Consider the following 11,434-nt stretch of genomic DNA (forward strand, 5'->3'; position numbering starts at 1 on the left):
GTTGGGGTCAAATTTTATCTTAAGATTTTTAAATTATGAGCTGATTTGAACATAAAGCAAGCTAAATTCAAATAGATACTTAGTATGTTTTATGGGGTGCAAAGCTAAGGAGACCTTAAAAGCTTAAAAGTTTGGTAGATCTTACAATATATTATAAAAATACCATTTTTTCCCCCACCCTCTTTAGTATATTTAATGGGGTGCAATTATTCTAAGCTTAGGAAAAATTAAATCATGAACTTTGGTAGATCTTACAATTTTATTCTTTTTTACCGGGGTCTAATTCAAAGTTGCATCTTTTGAATAATTTTTCTGTTGCATAGCACCCTGTAGTGGTCACAGTAATCAAGTACAGATTAAAATTTCCTTTATGAAAGGAATCTTTTGTTTCTTTTACTTGTTTGTGTAGAAGAATGGTGAGACTTCTGAATTGCCATCAAGGCATGCCCCACCACCACGTACTTCTTCAAAGAGGAGCAGAGCTGCAGAATTTCATAATTTATCTGAAAAGCTACTACTACTGTTGGGCTCTGTCAAGCTTTAGGAGCTTATTTTATAATAAAGGTTTTTTTTTTTTTTTTTCCTTCTTTCTTTTTTTTTTTGGAAATTGTTTTTTCTTTGGAGGTTTTTGTTGATTATGTGGTTTTGTTGGATTTTCAGAGAAGAAGGAGTAGGATTAATGAGAAGATGAAGGCTTTACAGAATTTAATTCCAAATTCTAACAAGGTACATGAGTATATTATAATAGTAGTTCATTTAAACCAAGTGTTATTTAAAAAAAAATAATTGTTAAATTTACAACTTTATCTAAATTGGTAATTATTTTTTCTTCCCAGTATCCTTTCACCCTTACAAAAATGATCACTTTAATTTGTTAATTTTTCTTTTACCAATATTTGCCTATGATGAGTTTTTCTTTTTCTTTGGTTTGGTTTCAATAGACAGACAAAGCTTCAATGCTAGATGAGGCTATAGAATATTTAAAGCAGCTTCAGCTTCAAGTGCAGGTGAATCTTCTTTAAGTTTGGGCTTGTCATTTGTTCTCTCCTTGACCCATATATTTTGTTTTCCTAAATAAGAATATTTAGTTATCTGACATTCAAAAAAGGTCTAATTTTATTGTATAAACTTTTTCTAACAGTTGGGAACTATAAAACATGTTTTGGCACTGCAATCTGTTAATAAGAACCAACAGCAAATAGTATCATGGACTTAATAAATTGTTTTAGTGTGGCCAACTTTGATTTTGTGTGAGGGATTTTTAGCAGCACATTTCAGCACCTTGTCAAATTCTATGTTGTTTTTACTTTGAAAATGTTTCAATACTTTTCAATACTTTGCAGATGTTAATGATGAGAAATGGTTTGAGCTTACATCCAATGTCACTACCAGGAGGATTGAGACCTATGATCCTGCCACATACTGGTGTGGATTTTGATGAAGGTAACAGATTTCAGAACTCTATCAATGGTGGGGCTCCATCATCATATACAGCCGACGAAAGCTTGGTGGCGCGGCCGCCTTTTGGTTTTCACAGACCATGCAGCATCTCAAACCAATCTGCTGCTATGCCATCATTGACAAATCTAGCTACTTCAGATAACTCATCAAGCTTTCAATCCTCTATCAAGGTACATGTTTGATACTTTAGCCCCTTTGATATGATCCTAAATACTCTCTCAAAAGGGAGTGATTAAGATATGACTAAAGTAACAAAATCAAGGCTTGGTGAAACATTTCATATCAAGCCTTGATTTTGAGTTTGTGTTTTTATTTTCAGTGTTTTCTATTTTTAGAATTTCGCAAAAGAGAAAGAAAAAATAGTGAAAATTTCTCAAATAAGAAAAAAAAAAATAGGTATATGACTTTATAATTCAAAGACATATAAGTCTTTAGCTAATTAAAAATACAAAAACGTCTATCTTTTTCTAAAATACGAGACCTTTAAATTTTTCTGTCCAAAATATATAAGGACAAATAGATCCTATAGAAGAATTTAGAGGTTTCATATTTTAGAAACTGAGAAACGTTTTTGTATTTTTAATTAGTTGATGACTTTTTTTTTTAGTGACTAGTTGATGACTTTTTTGTCATCAAAGTAAAAGACCAAAGACTTATTTATCGTTTTCTCAAATAATAAAATCTTGCTTTCTGTTCTCTCAAATAGTAAAATCCCTGTTTTCTCTTTGTTTTTTTTTTTTTACAAAATTTTGAAAATAAAAAACTTTTACTAAATACTTAAAGTAGATATTTTCAATATCTTAAAACATTTTCAATATCTTAGAAGCTTAATAAACAATCAATTATTGGGTAATGTTAGGGAGATAAAAAAAACAGCCGAAACTTGCCTTATTTAGCATTTCGCAACAATTAATAAATGCTAAATAAGGCAAGTTATGACTGTTTTTGGCTGATTTTCTTTGGTTACTAAATATTTCCGCCAATTATTTTGCTCATTTAGTTAGGATGATGTTTAGGAGAATTTATTAGGACTTAGAAGGATAAATAATCTCTCTTTCTTAATCTGTTGGAACTTATCAATTGTTGTTTGTGATGTGAAAGGATGCACACATGCCATAACTGCTTTTGGATACAACAAGGATCAGAAAAAACCCATCCCCAGAAGTGTCTTAAAATCTCATATTTCGTTCAGCAAAGCCATCTCTAAATAGAATATATTTTTGTTTTTGAGACATTATAGTCTAAACTCAAAACTCAAATTTGCTAACTACATATGGAACTCCATTGGGTTGCTTCACTTCTTCGTGGTATAATTGGTAATAGTTTGACACAATCTTTGTGCTCTTACATTAGCATTAAAAATATACAATATATATCCAAATGCAAAATGGATCATGTAACATTCTACACCATATCATGACTTTCTTTTTAAGTATTTGGTTTTGTTTTATATGTTTGTTAGTTATATTTATAGGTAATTAGATAGGTATAATAATATTAATAATCACATTGGTGAATATTATTTAGTGTGTCTTTCTTCTCTTCATGGGTCGAGTTTGTAACGAACTATCTAAAAAAAGGTATAATATTGGTTAGAATGTAAATATTTATGGTTGCGTCATTTAATCTTATTTAGATTATTATACTTAGTGACCTATCTAATATACTGTAGGTTAGAGGATTTTTTTTTTCTCTCAATTAATTCAAGTAATATTGTAAAATGTGATATTTTATTATAGCCTCTTTAAGTGAAATTAAAGGAAAACAAAAAATCACACTTGATAGCGTCAGAACAAATTAAAAGGATTTAATCTTGGTTTTTTCTTTCCCCTAAAAAATGAGTGTTTTTAAATACTCAGAAGAGAAAAATGAACAAAAATAAATATAAAACAAAATAACAACCACAAAAACAATATCTAATTTTTTTTATTGCTTAATAGAAAAACATTTGATGAAAGTGTTTTTTTTTTTTTTTTTATCAATTTCACTTTTTTTCACATTAAAATAAATGTTTTTGGCTTTTTTTTTTTTTTTTTGATTTCCCACGGTATCCTTCAACCCGACAGGCTAAGGACTGAGTTCCATTTAAGGGTTTGTCGCTGGCCAATGGGTTGCTGCATGTACAAGGCGTGGGTTGCTGCATGTACAAGGCGGGATTCGAACTCCCGACACTTGCTTAAACGGACTAGTAAGTTAACCACTAAACTAATCTAACTAGACCAACCCAACTTGGTTAATGTTTTTGGCTATTTTATTTGTTAAAATTTAACGACATAATTTTTTGGCTATTTTCCCTTGAATTTTCTCTTTTCATTTTGGGTTAAAGTGCTTCCAAACAAACCCAACCCTTCAAATTAAATATATACTCAATTATATTATCTATGATCCTAGTTATGTACTCAAATGTAGTTGCAAAATGAATGCAACAAAAACATCAATTTTTGTATTAGAGTGGATAAGAATATAAATTTTAGTATTAGAGTGTTTGGATATGTGGAAATTTAACTACTATTATTGTAATCTCAATACATCCGTCTTAAAAACAATGTCTTCAGATAAATTATACAAATTTTGTTGAATCCTAAACACGGGTGTGCTAATGATGATGACAAAATATCGAGTAAATAAATAAATTAGACCCAATTTTAATTACATTAAAGTAATTAAATATTTATTTTCTTAAACAAAGTTGAAGTTTGAGTTTCACAATAAGTCAAATTTTTTTCCCTAATGAAATGATTTGACAAAAACAAGTTAGTTGCAAATCAATAAATTATAACTAGATGTTAAGGAATTTAAACCTATAGTTTATATTCAAATTCGAACAAAATGGCTCCAATTTGATATTTTTTAATAAAAAATAAAAAATCATATTACTTACATGCAAAGCAAAAGCAAAAAAAAAAAATTACTAGGTCATAATAATGGTAGAGAAGGCAAGGAATGTTAGAACTTTGAAGATGAGCCTTTGGTGGAATATAAAGTAGCGTTTGTTTTGAGGTACTGAGACAGAGACTGAGAGACTAAGACTCAGTATCATGTTTGTTGGTTCAGAGACTGATACTAAAATTTTTGTCTCTGTCTCCAAAATTTCAGTATTTCAGTACCTCCAAAAAGTGGGGACACAGGGGACTAAAATTTTTAGAGATGGAAACTGAAATTTTAATAACATTTTATACCTAAAATATCCTCATTTCGATTGATTAATTCCAATTTTACCTTTTGTGCAAATTAAATTAGAGTTTTATTGTTGTTTCAATTTCTGTCTCCCATTTTGCACCAAATAGAATACTGAAATTTGTTTCAATCTCTGTCTCTTAATCTCTGTCTCTCAGTCTCAGTCTCTATCTCTCCACCAAACACTACCTAAGTCTCAAAATGTTAAGAAGCTAAGATTAGAATGAATTGGAGGATGACATGCATGAGAGACACAATACAAGTTGAAACAAAAAGTGTGTATTAATATTGTGTGCTTAATATATATTAATGATCATCACTAATCATATTCCATCATTACTATTTTGTTTACACATGTGACATGTGGTCCACCTTTAACATTACATGCATGATGCATGCATGGTGTGAGGTGGTGGCAAAGAGTTTGCTACTTGATAATCAAAATTGATATTTTGTGTATATTTTTATATAATTTTTTTTCTTATTTTTATTAATTAATTTTAACACAAAAATAAAAATTATACAAAAGAGATACATATATTATTCTCTATTCTCCATTCATCACCATTCATGGATAATGTGAAATATAACAAATTCCATAATAAAAACTATAAGGTGAATTGTAAATAAGCTATTATTATAATAGTGATTACAATGATTGTCTAAAATCACCACGTTTTTTTTATATTTTTACAATATTTTTAACTTTCACTTTTTGAAAATAATATCTTTTAAATATTAAAAAATATATTTTAGTTTCAACAAATATTGTCAAAATTGAATAGCTACTATACAATACGTTGGGTTATATTTATATACTTATATTAATGTAGTTAATGGTTCTTTTTTTTTGTCAACGATATCTCCTAATTTGACAGGTCAAAGATTGATCCGTTGCACACTCGAACCCCGACATTTGTTTAAACCATAATTGTAAGAATCGAATTGGTGATTAAACCGATCAAATTACTAATTTACTGATTTATTAGTTCAACCGATAAATTATTGATTGAACCGATAAAACCGGTTATATATAAATAAAAAATAAAAAATAGTCAAAAACCTTTAAAATTTTAAAATACACATATTTACTAATATTTAAAAAACAACTAAATCTTAAATTTTAAAAATAATTAATACAAATATAAACATAAAATTACTTAATACTAATACAATAATATTTTAATTTAACACAATAAAAATATCAATTCATAATATCAGTAAATTTTAATATTAATATCAAAACAGATAATGCGTTAATGGTTTTCACACTTGTTTTGGGCCAGCTGGGTTCATATCTGAAGATAATGTTTTTTAGGTCTCGGTGCTTCGGTCCCGATGCCCAACCCAAAAAGGGTAAATATTTAATTATATATTTTTAAAATTTAAACACGGAATTGAAATTGATGGTTTAATACATTAATTTGCAATTAAGTATTTAAGTGTAACCCAAAAAATATTTTGTCAAAAATAAAAAGGAGTGTGGAAATTACAAGAAACTTCCTTCATTGGCCACTTCGCTATTCTCATTGGAAAGAACCTTCTTCCTTACACGCTCTTTCTTCTTCTTCTTCTTCCATGGTTTTCCCTCAGCACCAGTTCCAACGGCACTACCAAACCCACCACCAGCAGCAGCAACAACAACCACAAACTAAATCTTTCAGGTAATTATCATCACCCCAAATGTTTTATATATATCATTTTTGTTCCTACTTCAGAAACCTGCAAGCAATGGAAGCTCATATGCCACCTCAGGTTCCCTTTTACAATCCCACTGATTTGCAAGATCAGTCCCAACATCCACCATACATTCCTCCATGTATGTAAATTCTTCACCTTTTAGCTATCCTTTTGCTGAATTTGCCTTTTTTTTAGCTACATATGTTTAATAGTACACTTGTTAAGTGACCCAATTAGGTTTTCTTGTGGAATAGCACCCCATTTGGTCAGTTTGAGCTAAATTTGTTAATTTATGTTATATAATGATTCCATTACCGGAAAGTTTGAAAATTTCTTTTCAGCTGCATATGTTTAATAGTACCTTGGAAAATCTGAATTGTAAAGAAAATGACTCAGTTAGGTTTTATTGTGGCATGACACCCCTCTTGGTTATTTTAAGTTAAAGCTGTTAATTTTATGTTGCATGATTATTCCATCGCTAGAAAGTTTGAAATTTTTAAGTCTGTTGTGTTTTCCCTCAACATTCTTTTGGTCATGTTAAATGTAGTTGGTGGGATTGACATAGTTCACCATAGTAAATTATGCTCTCAATTTAATGGATTATGATGCTTTTTTGTTCTTGTATGTAGTCCATGTTGTTGGGTTTGCTCCGGGTCCAGTTCCTCCCGCCGATGGTAGTGACGGTGGTGTTGATTTGCAATGGAATTACGGTTTGGAACCTGAGAGGAAGAGACTAAAAGAACAGGATTTCTTGGAGAACAATTCTCAGGTATCTTCTGTAGATTTCCTGCAGCCACTATCGGTGTCCACTGGATTGGGCTTGTCACTTGACAATCCCCGCTTGGTTTCAACTGGAGACTCTGCTCTGTTGTCACTCATTGGAGATTAGAAAATTTCGGGATCCCATTGCCTGGGATGAGAGGGGGAGTATTATATCAGCCTTTTAATTGGGATGTAAATTATGTAACCGAAATGGAGTCACCTATTGTTAATGCCTTTTATTCTCACCATAAGATGGACATGTTCTGATTGTTATCTGTTTTTGTATCTTGTTTCCGAACCCGCCCACCCCCCAAACAAAAAAAAACCCTTCTATTCTCTTCTTTGCTCAGTCTTATATGAACTTTCGAATGCATGCAAGCCAATATCATTTGTGCCTGACAGAGGTGGTTCTGCATTTTTCATGCTTATTGCTTTTATTGAATAAAGTTCAGTTGCTGTATGTTTCCTTAGATGGTTATGCGAACTGCCTATTGAATAAATATGTGCATCATTGTTTGAATCTTCAAAGAAATCTGAACATACTTCATTATCTTCCCGTTCTCTGCATGATGGCTGTTTTTTTCAATCAACTGTGTTTTCTTGCTTTTAGAAGTTACTGCTTCAAAGTTCAAGTCCTTTATGCCACATTGAAGCCTGATGTGCCATCCATATAAAGAAAACTTTTCTTGTATATGAAGATGGGACACTAATTAATCATCTTCTCTAATAGGGCGAACAAATGAGGCAATCAATTTTAGATAAGGTTCAGGCTTCACAGCTTCAGAGCGTTTTGGTTATCGAAGACAGGGTCCTTCAGAAACTCCGCGAGAAGGAAGCCGAGGTAGAAAGCATTAACCGGAGGAACATGGAGCTGGAAGACCAAATGGAGCAATTAACTATGGAAGCAGGTGTGTGGCAGCAAAGAGCCAAGCACAACGAGAGCATGATTGCTGCTCTCAAGTTCAACCTTCAGCAAGCATATGTCCAGAGCCGAGATAGTAAGGAAGGATGTGGCGACAGTGAGGTGGACGACACGGCTTCTTGCTGCAACGGCCGTTCCATCGATTTCCATCTTCTCTCAAAGGAGAACAATGGTATGAGAGAGATGATGACATGCAAGGCTTGTAGAGTCAATGAAGTTAACATGCTTTTGTTACCTTGTAAGCATCTTTGCCTTTGTAAAGACTGTGAAAGTAAGCTTAGTTTTTGTCCTTTATGTCAATCCTCTAAATTTATTGGTATGCAGGTCTATTTGTAACTTGATACATTACTTTGGCATGTAACATGATCTCTAATTTTATATTTAAGTTATGTGGATCTCTAATTTGTCCCTGATTAAAAGCAGAGAGAACAAAATGGTTTCTTAGGATTTGATGGAGGTTATTGAAAAAAGAACAGGGCTTTCATTTGGCTACTTCATTGGATGGACGTAGCAGATCTATGCCATTCACAGCCATGTTTATTCACAACTAAAAAGATAATTAAAAGAAGGGTTAGATATATCGGTTTTGTTTCTCAAACCAAAGTTCTAGTTGTAGCAGTTAGAAGTTAGAACTAAACATCAAGTCAGCAAGTATCATAGAGTGAGCTCTAATATATGTCAAGGATAATTTGGCATCATGAAATACTATGACATGAAAATGCAGGATCAAATTATTTTTTTCCAAGAACAATTTTCCTTACACAGGTTATCTATTTTTATTATTTTTCAACAGTAATACACGATTATCAATTTCTCAGCATCTTTCGAACACAAAAGGTAACCCTTAAAATGGCTGATTATTTTGCATTCTAAACAATCTAAGATCACCTTCGAATAAATAATTACTAGTTGAGTTGGTTCATGAGCTTCTTTTGCTGCAGTTGGTAGCAATTCCACAAAATTCTCAACACTTTAAAAGCCAACTAATAGGTTGTTTCAGACAGCATATCAGCAACTACAACCTCCCAAGTCTCTGCATTAATCTTAACCGGAAAATATTACTCATCTGTTAAGATAAGTAAACATCATACACCCACTTCAAATTATTGGTTCACATTGTGATGAAACTTTTCATTGCTGCCTTGGAACCTTTTTTGCTGGGACAATCCACCAAATCGGAACAGAGACAAAGATCACACACAAGAAGATCTAGTCAATGTCTTCCCAACTTACTGCATTAGGTGGACAGTGATGCAAGTTCAGTGATAAGCTCAGTTACACTCTTATCCTCGCTACAAGAACTCTTTACAATAGTTTCCCAGCTCTCCATGTCAGGTTCTACCCTTCTCTTCTCCATCTCTTCTAAAACAAAGCAAGCACCATCAACATTCCCAGAGCTTAACAGCCCAACAACCAAACAACAAAAAGTTTCAGGACGCGGACAATGTCCACTGACAAGCATTGCATTCAAAATACTCAAACCCAACTCAAAATCTCCAACCCTGCACAAACTGTCCACCATCATCCTGTATGTCGCAGCATTCGGCTCGCAACCACCTATCTGCATCTCAACCAACATCTTATAAGCCTCTGCTGTCCTACCTTCCTTGCAAAGATAATTTATCAGTATATTATATGTCACAACATCCGGCTTAATCCTCCTCTTCTTCATCTCATGAAGCACGGACTTTGCCTCCTCAATCCTCCCTCTCCTCCCCAAATCATTCATCAGAACAGAGAAATTAACCAGCCTAGGCTTACACCCACGATACGCCATGTCAAACAACAGCTTCTTGGCTTCATCAAACTTCTCCAAAGAGCACAACCCTTCCATCAAAAGCGCATAAGTCACTGCATTAGCATACTTCTTTTTCTTGTTCATGTCCTCAAGCAAAGCCATGGCATTGTCCAAATCACCCTTTCTACACAAAAACCCAATCAAGCTATTGTAAGTCACAACACTTGGCTGCACCTTCCTCTGAAGCATTTCATCAAACACATCACAGGCTTTCCCAAACTCACCTTTTTCCAACCACCCCTTTATCATAACATTGAACGAAACCGTGTTTGGACGAAACCCCATGTCACGTGACCTCAAGAAAACATCATTGGCCTCGTCGAACCGGTCACTGTCAACCAGAACATTAAGAATCGCGTTGAAAGACTGCAACGTTCGGGCACAGTTAAACTTGGGCATTCGATCAAAAAGCTCAGTAGCTTTGTCCGGAAGCTTCGATTTTCCGTAGTGTTGAAAGAGCGCAACGAAGAGGCTCTCTCTGCATTGTATGTTTGTGCGTTGCATGTGATCGAGAACGGTTTCGACGTCATGGAAGCTTCTAGAACGTGCGAGCTTGTAGAGGAGTGCGGCGTAGGAAGGGTAATGGTGCTTGAAACTGCGTTCCTTGTAATCATTGAATAAAGAGAGGGCTTGTTTTGGGTCTTGAACTTGTTTGAGTTCGGCGACAAAAGGAATAACCTTTTTGCGTTTGGGTTTGTGAAGATTTGAAGAAGAGGTTTTGGATTGAAGGTTGTTTACATGGTGATGGAGAAATCGAGTTGTTGGGTTTCGATTAATCGTTTTTGCTGCTCGGAAGATCATTCATGCAATGGAAACTGCTGAGACAAGCAGCAACGAATGGAAATGGCGACTGGTCTTTGCATCTACAAAAACTTCGAAGTTGGTGAAGAAAAAAAAAATTTCGTTTAATCACTTGTGAATTAAGGCGATGAGGGAGATGGACTTGATTAAAGTTAGGAATTTAATAGTTATTTTAAAAATTTAATTTTTTTTATATAAACTTTCTATATTTTACATTTAAGTTAACTATTAATTCCATAACCGAAAAATGTAGACTCTTAACAAAAATATTCCTAAAAAATATTAGCAACAAAATAATTTTTAAAAAATTTAAAATATAAAAAAAATAATTAATAAATATCATAATTTTATAAATGATAAAAAAATTTTTATTTAACAAAAGATTTATTTATTTTATATAAATTTTTGTGATAACATTTGAATAAGAGGAAGTATAGGGAGCTAATGGAGTATCTATATAATGTGCACAATGAAATTTAGGGATTTTCGATTCAGTAGGATATCAGATGTTTATTATCCCTGATACCCAGATGATTATTCTGGATAGTATGGGTGTATTATGTTTAAGAAATTAGTAGTATTTTATTCTGGATGTTCATTTTTTAACTTATATTGGATCAAATAAATAATCTATTGTACACATTGTACAAATACTCCATTAGGTACCTAACGGAATTCAAAATATTCAAAAAGGTGTATACAAAAATTTAGAAGAAAATTTGATTTTAATATTTTTTTTCAACAAAATTTGGTCATTAAAAATATTTTTTTAAAATAATTCACTTAATATAAAATTATCAAATTTGATGATAAAATTATCTTATTTTTCTAAT

At 32.4% G+C, this 11,434-nt stretch overlaps 3 protein-coding genes across 4 annotated transcripts in view; 2 read left to right on the plus strand and 1 right to left on the minus strand.

Moving 5' to 3' along the window:
- LOC107648578 (transcription factor APG) overlaps positions 1–2,911 on the plus strand; it is a 4,313-nt gene extending 1,402 nt beyond the window's left edge. The window contains exons 2-6 of one of the 2 annotated variants that reach the window (XM_016352390.2): positions 410–511; positions 661–726; positions 942–1,007; positions 1,344–1,631; positions 2,563–2,911. In XM_016352390.2, coding sequence (XP_016207876.1) covers positions 410–511; positions 661–726; positions 942–1,007; positions 1,344–1,631; positions 2,563–2,580 — 540 coding nt within the window. In that variant the 3' untranslated portion in view covers positions 2,581–2,911. Of the gene's footprint in view, positions 1–409; positions 512–658; positions 727–941; positions 1,008–1,343; positions 1,632–2,562 lie in introns of both variants that reach the window. The other variant, XM_016352391.2, reaches the window with a different exon arrangement.
- On the plus strand, positions 6,092–8,404 carry LOC107605656 (probable BOI-related E3 ubiquitin-protein ligase 3). Its single transcript, XM_016307606.2, is given in 4 exon segments — positions 6,092–6,302; positions 6,357–6,457; positions 6,948–7,218; positions 7,762–8,404. Coding segments are annotated over 4 exon segments (1,035 nt in total). The 5' UTR covers positions 6,092–6,216; the 3' UTR covers positions 8,339–8,404.
- LOC107605657 (pentatricopeptide repeat-containing protein At1g07740, mitochondrial) lies at positions 8,724–10,762 on the minus strand. Its single transcript, XM_016307608.2, has one exon. It carries the CDS (start codon positions 10,599–10,601, stop codon positions 9,240–9,242), a length of 1,362 nt encoding a protein of 453 aa, XP_016163094.1. The 5' UTR covers positions 10,602–10,762; the 3' UTR covers positions 8,724–9,239.

The sequence above is a fragment of the Arachis ipaensis genome, chromosome B06, assembly GCF_000816755.2.
Source record: "Arachis ipaensis cultivar K30076 chromosome B06, Araip1.1, whole genome shotgun sequence".
Lineage (NCBI taxonomy): Eukaryota > Viridiplantae > Streptophyta > Magnoliopsida > Fabales > Fabaceae > Arachis > Arachis ipaensis.

Coding starts and splice junctions, on each gene's coding strand:
- LOC107605657 (XM_016307608.2), bottom strand. CDS start 10,601: ATGATCTTCCGAGCAGCAAAAACGATTAATCGAAACCCAACAACTCGA.